Consider the following 6,703-nt stretch of genomic DNA (forward strand, 5'->3'; position numbering starts at 1 on the left):
GGTGGAATTTTGGTTTGAAATCAATACAGTTTCCATGAAAATTTTGCCTTCATTTTAGCGAAGTAGAGATTGAAACAAAATTATCAAAATAACTCCGAAGAGTTCCATATGGCAATTGACATATCAGCGTTACAGGTGAAGTGCAATCTCTAACACGGACCTAAATGGCTTCTCATTAACCAAGTAACACTTCCCCCACTCCTGGGTGGACGAAGTACCCGCCAGCACTAAAGGTGGTTCAAGCAGCCCCACAGCCTACTACCACCGACAGTACCGCCCTGGACGTGAAAAGTGGTTTTTCGGCTTTTGTTTAAGCAGTTACGACCGATTAAAAAATTTATTAGTTACAGTACGATATTTAAACGCGGCGCTCAATGGCGTTGTTACTATCAGCCGAAGTTTTCAGCAAACTTTTAATTCCAGCATATCGAAAGGTACCCATCAACAGCGGGGGGCGGGGGGGAGGGGAGGATGATTAAATTAAATTTCAAAGCATGGATCAGCATTCTGCCATGACCAGACCCGTACCATTCTGCTCGACGCCGCGGTAGCAGCGGCTGAAACCGACGCTCTGTTCTCGGGGGGGAGGAGCGCTGCCCTGCCGCCCCCTGCGAGCCCCCCTTGGGATGGCCGGGAGGAACGGGGCTGCTTTTCGAGCTTGGGGTTTAGAGATCGTTGGGGTTTTTTTCGAGACGCTCAAACCGAAGCGCTTTCGCTTTTCATGGCGTTAATTAGAGGGGAAGTGGCGCGTCCGTCGGTGCTTTCGCGTCCCCCGGAGCAGTGGGTGCCCCCCGGGCCGGCCGTATCCCGGCCGAGTGGCGGGCAAGGGGCAAGTTTTGGCTCCGGGCAAGGACCGGACGGCCAGCACGGTCCTGAAATCCACACAACGAACGTTCACGACTAGGAAGAGTCATTCAGTAAGTTGCTTTCCCTCGCAGTATGGAACGAGTGTTAAAATAAATCAGTTTTTCTCCCTCCTGAGGGATACCGGTTAGGCAGGAGACATCAGCATTTACTACCGGATTACACTTCGTTCTGCTCGCCGCCCCAGTTAAAAACTTTCATCACGTATTCTAGGTTTACCTGCTGCATTTCCAGACACACCACGGCAAACACTACGTTGTTTTGCGGTCATTTTTTTTTTATATATATATAAAATAAAAATATAACAGGTGACTTTTTCCGCTTTGAAATTTATTTAACTCAAAATCGAACGCATCCTTAGGATTTCTGTTTAGCAGAAAGGCTTTTTTAGTAAACTATATACACAATTTGAAATCCCTCGTAACGCCTAAATAAAAATTATTCACAATGCATTTACAAGAAATGATACCAAAAAAAGCCAAACAAAAAACCAAAAAACCAAAACAAAAAAACCAACTCGGAACAAACAAAACCAAAGGGCAAACAGACAAATACAATAAAGTTTTACAAAATCTAGGAAAAAGCCCAACAAGCTACCACATTGCAGCCTCCAACTGAAAAAAAAAAAAAAAAAAAAAGGAAAAAAAAGGTTGTATAAATAACGAAATGAATAAAAAAAATTAACCCCAGAAAACAAAAACGCGAGAACATCTACAGAAAACTTTTAAGTGTTGTTTTGGGTTTGCCTTAGTACATGAGTAATAAATGAGAACTGTTTCCCCATCAACTTGGAGTTAATTAGGCAACAAAAAGCCCTCGCAAGAAGCGATCCGTGACCGAAATCGTAGCGGTTCTCGCGGTATAATAGTTGGCATCGCCTACAACAACTTTGTGTGGTTATTATAGACAATTTTCGCCTTTTCGCCGTAGTATTTTTTCCCTTTCCCTTTCTCACTCCTCTTGCAAATAAACGCTCTATGTCTCTTGCGTGAATGATAAATACTGTACAAAAAGCCTCAATAAAACACTGAAGTTCAGTCTAAAACTAGTTTCATAAACTAGTCCTTCTAAAAAAAAAAAAAAAAAAGGTAAGTAAAGCAACCGTTACCTTTTCCTCTCTCGTTATTATTATTATTATTTATTATTATTATTACAAGAACATCAAAACATTTCTTTTCTGTACAAAAAGGAAGGAAGAAAGAAAAAAACCAAAACATAAAAGAAGAGGGGCAGGGGAGGGTGGGCGGGAAGGGGAGCAAGAGGCAAAAATAAGAGGGGGGATCCCGGGAGCGGGGCCGGGAGTGGGGACGGGGCGCGGGCGGGCGGGCGGGACAGGAGCAGGCAGTGGCAGCGGCCGGGGCCGGTGGCCAGGCCAATGTCGGTGCCCGCGCCCTCCTCCGCCGCTCCCGGCGCCGGTGCCGGCGGGCGGCGGGGTCTCAGATATGCGTCAAGGGGACGGTGCCGTTCACCCCCGTGCTGGCGCTCTGGTAGTGTTGGGGCAGGGAGTGGAGCCTGCTCTGGGCGGCTGCTGCCGCAGGATCCCCGCCTTCTCCCGCCGGTAAGTACATGCTGATCATCTCCCGCAGGTCCCCGGGGCACGGGGCCCGCGAGTGCGAGGTGACGGGAGGGCTCACGCTGGGCTCCGACTTCACCAGAGAGCCCAGGGCGCCCAGCGCCCCCGAGGAGGCAGCCGCCGCCGCCGCCGCTGCCGCCGCCGCCGCCGCCGAGTTCTGGTGGGGCTGGGAGCCGTAGGGCAGGGCGCCGTAGCCCGAGGGTGAGGCGCTCATATAGCCCTGAGAGTTGGAGATGGGGCTATACTGCAGAGTGCCCATGTCGTAGCGGTGCATGGGCTGCGGGTTGTGCGGGTGGTGCGGGTGGTGTGGGTGCGGGTGGTGCGGGTGCCCCCCGCTGCCCGGGTGCTGGCCATAGGCGAGCTGCGCCTCCTGCATCATCGCCGCTGCCGCCGCTGCCGCCGCCACCGAGCCCGGGTAGGCGCCGTTGGCCCAGCCGTTCATGTGCGCGTAGCCACCGCCGGCAGTGCCGCCGGGACTCTCCAGCCGCTGCCCGACGCCGCCGGGACTGACGCCGACGCCCATGCCCACACCGACGCCGGCCGGGCCTCCTCCGGCCGAGCCGGCGCTCAGCAGCCCCCCGGCCAGCGAGTACTTGTCCTTCTTGAGCAGGGTCTTGGTCTTCCGCCGGGGCCGGTATTTATAATCCGGGTGCTCCTTCATGTGCAGCGCCCGCAGTCGCTTCGCCTCGTCAATGAAGGGTCTCTTTTCGGCCTCCGACATGACTTTCCACTCGGCCCCCAGGCGCTTGCTGATCTCCGAGTTGTGCATTTTGGGGTTCTCCTGGGCCATCTTTCGCCGCTGGCCCCGCGACCACACCATGAAGGCGTTCATGGGTCTCTTGACCCGGTCCTGGTTCGCTTTGTTCCCCCCTCCGCCGCCACCGCCGCCACCACCGCCGCCACCACCTCCTCCCGCTCCGGTTTGCCCCGAGAGGTTCGTGGGGGCCTGGGCTCCTCCGGGGGAGTGCAAGTCCGTCTCCATCATCATGCTGTACATTCAAGTAGCTTTTTTATTTTCCACCGGCGCCAGGCGTGAAAAAGGAATCACACATAGAGAGGACGAAGCCCGGGAGGACGGGGAGCGGAGCGAGGCGAAGCCCGTTCGTGTCGAGGTAGCGACCGCCGTGCAAAAAATAATTAAAAAAAAAAAAAAAAAAAAAGGAAAAGGATAAAAAAAAAAAAAAAAAAGGAGGAGAGGGAGGAGAGAGAGGAGGAGAAAACCGCGAGGAGAGCGATCGGAAAACTTTCTCCTCGCTGCAGGTTCCCGGCTCGGTGCGGGGGGGTCTGTGGTGGTGGCTGGTGGTGACGGGAGCCCTCCGCGGCGCCGCGCACCCCTCGGCTGGCGCTCTCCTTTGCCCCGCGCGGAGCTGCGGGTGCTGCGGGTGCGGCGGCTTGTTTGTTCTTTGAGAACTTGGAGGGAGAGAGGAGAGAGAGAGAAGGGAGGGAAGGGAGGGAGGGGAGGGAGCGTGTGTGACTTGCATCCGCCGATCGCAGGTGAACGGAGGAGAAGAGAGAGACGGGAGAGCCCACCGCCGCGCGGGAGGGGGCGGAAAAGAAGGGGGGGGGGGAAGAAAAAAAGGGAAAAAAAGTATTTAAACGTAAATTAAAAAAAAAAGAAAAAAGCGGGAGGAGGATCGGTGGAGAGAGGGAGGGGTGGAGGGAAGAAGGGGGGTGGGGGAAGGAGCCCAACCAAAACACGCGCCGAGCCGACGGCGGTAAGCACACAGTACTTCGCTGGCGGTAGCCGATCTCCCTCCCGCGGCCCGGACGGGACGGGACGGGGATGGAGATAGAGACGGGGATGGGACGGGACGGGAGAGGAGGAGGAGCCGCCGGGCGCGCGGAGCTGCGGCCATACAGCGCGCGCCTGAGCCCGCCTTAAATCGCCTTGGCGGCGGCCAATGAAGAAGCGACGGCGGGCGGCGATTTGCATGTGCCGCGCGCCGAGAGGTGACGTCCGGCGGGGCCGCTCCCGCGCCCGGGGCGGGTGGTGAGGTCACGGCGCTCCCCATCCCGCCCTCCCCGCCGCCCCCCGACGGCGCCCCCCGGTACACACGCACACACACACACACACACACACACACACACAGGCGGGACACCGGGCTCTCCTGCCCGGCCCGCCGGGCATCGCTGGAGGGAGGCCTCACACCGCGGGCTACCCCGTCCCACCTGCGTGCCCGGCACTTAGACAGCCGTAGAGAGGAGTTTAGTGCAGGCTGGGGCTCCTCGGGCTGCCCGCCCAGGGCCCGGCTGCTATCGTCGCCACCGCACCTTTGCGAGCGGCATCTAAACGCGTCTTTTGTCCGGCATTTGAGCAGTTCCGGAGTTTCCGCCGGAGCTCTGCGGGCAGGCGGGGGCAGACAGAAGCCTCTCCTCGGTTTTAAAGGTCCTGCCAGGCTGGGTTCAGGCCCTGGCGAGGCCGCCTGCGGTCGTTATGCACTTAGTGCTATAGGGGCATAGAAGCATCTGAGATTAATGAAGGTATAGGTTGTATTTGTATAAAGTACAGGAGTATGAATTCCCCCACCCTGAAAATATTAAAAGGCTGACTTTGTGCCCTGAATGTCCTGTGACGTTACAGTTATTTCATAGAGGGGACAAAATGTTCATAAATCCCCTCCGTAATCTTTAACCGCAGTCGCAGGAATAGCCGGTCCGTTTCACACAAACCGCAGCCCCCATCGCCTGCGGCCAGGTGAGGAAGGGGCAGCCTGGCATCCCTGCCCTTTTCCCGGTCCGCAAGCGTTCATTTTCCCGACCCTAGAGGCCACCCAGATTCCAGAGCTTGGAATCACCCCATCGACTGTCATCACCGGCCAGAAGTTTTCCGCGGGAGGAGCACAAAGCTCCAGCCTCAGGCGCTGGGCTAGCATTAGACTTCTTTTAATTTATTCTTTTTTTTTTTTTTTCCCATTTCCAATGAGTCGTCTCGAAACAGCGATCTCATCACAATAACTCCGGTCTGTTGAGGAGAGGAAAGCACCTCTCCATTCCTGATGGCTGCAGGATGGGCCCGCTTGGCCCCTTCGGGCTCAGACAGAATGCTGCTGAGAGCTCAGGTATATGTGGAGATGATTTTGGAGGGACCCTTGCCCCCTCCAGCCGGCCCGAAGATAGCAGGCGGTGGGGGATCGCGTTGATATTTCGCTGAGCTGATGGGTTGCCACATCTGCAGGGGCAAAAAAACGAGGCCGATGTGATTGCTAAATGGTGTATTAAAAATATAATTGTTTGGGGAGGGGAGAGAAGGTTGCTGCAGGAATGCGCCTTTCCACTTGAGTGGCCAAACGAAGACATTAGGAGTAAAAATCGCGAGATAAATGACAGTGCTCGCGCATCTTCCGCATTTCTCCCTGAATTTTGATACGGAGGTACCAGGAGGCCTCCTGGCAAATAAGTGGGGCGAATCGGTGTTGGACAACTTTTCTCGGAAGAGTCTCTCGCACTCTGAGAGCCCGTGGACCCCGCAAAAACCCAGGATCATCCCTGTGAATGGGGGATACATCCCGCTTCTCCCCACAAGGTCGGCCGAGTTTGACCCTGCTCTTCCCGTCCCCGCTGCGAGGGGGAACCTCTCATCCACGCCCCCCACCTGGGAGGCTTGCCCCCATCCTGGGCTTTCGTTGCGGGGCTTCCTGCGCCCCGGGCAAATAAACACCAAGCGACCCTTCCCTTTCCTAAAAGCAGCCAAACCGCCATGAACTCGATCTTTTGGGGTGGACAAACGCGGACGGGGAGCGGGAGAGAGAAAGTACTATTGATATTACCCTCCTTGCCTCTGCCCCAGGCGCACCCCTCTCCCCGCGGCCGGAGGGTGTATATCTACCGGAGAAAGCGATGGGGTAGGTTAAAACCCAGCTCGGGATATAGAGAGGGGCTTTTATTCCGTGGTAAAGGTGGTGCAGATCCCTACTTGCGGGACGAGGTCAAGCACTTTCATGACTGCCTTTTGGTAGGGGCGACAATCCTGGAGGGGCTGGGGTGGTGCAGGCGAGGGCTGCGCCGGGAGATAGAAGTCCTTAGACTTTCCATAGAGCAAAGTGGAATTTCAAACAGCCAGGAGTCGAGTGGTGGCTGGAATAAGTGGGGACTCACGAAAGGGACAGAGGGGCGGGAGCCGTGTGTGGGTGGTGAACGCTGCGGAGAAACCAAGGGGAGGTGGAGAGGACATCCTGCACTGGAAGCCTACCGAGAAGGGCTAAAGGTCCGGCAAGAGCCCTCGCCGCGCTCTCCTACACCCCGGGCCCGATGAGGGGGCAGGTGCCA

General features: G+C 56.0%; 1 protein-coding gene across 1 annotated transcript; it reads right to left on the reverse strand.

Moving 5' to 3' along the window:
* Nucleotides 1-826: 826 nt before the first annotated feature.
* Nucleotides 827-3,862, reverse strand: SOX1 (SRY-box transcription factor 1). Its single transcript, XM_080612960.1, has one exon. The coding sequence runs from the start codon at nt 3,432-3,434 to the stop codon at nt 2,301-2,303; it is 1,134 nt and encodes a 377-aa protein (XP_080469086.1). The 5' UTR covers nt 3,435-3,862; the 3' UTR covers nt 827-2,300.
* Nucleotides 3,863-6,703: the final 2,841 nt, after the last annotated feature.

The sequence above is a fragment of the Psittacula echo genome, assembly GCF_963264785.1.
Source record: "Psittacula echo genome assembly, chromosome: 3".
NCBI classification, from domain to species: Eukaryota; Metazoa; Chordata; class Aves; order Psittaciformes; family Psittacidae; genus Psittacula; species Psittacula echo.

Coding starts and splice junctions, on each gene's coding strand:
- SOX1 (XM_080612960.1), bottom strand. CDS start 3,434: ATGTACAGCATGATGATGGAGACGGACTTGCACTCCCCCGGAGGAGCC.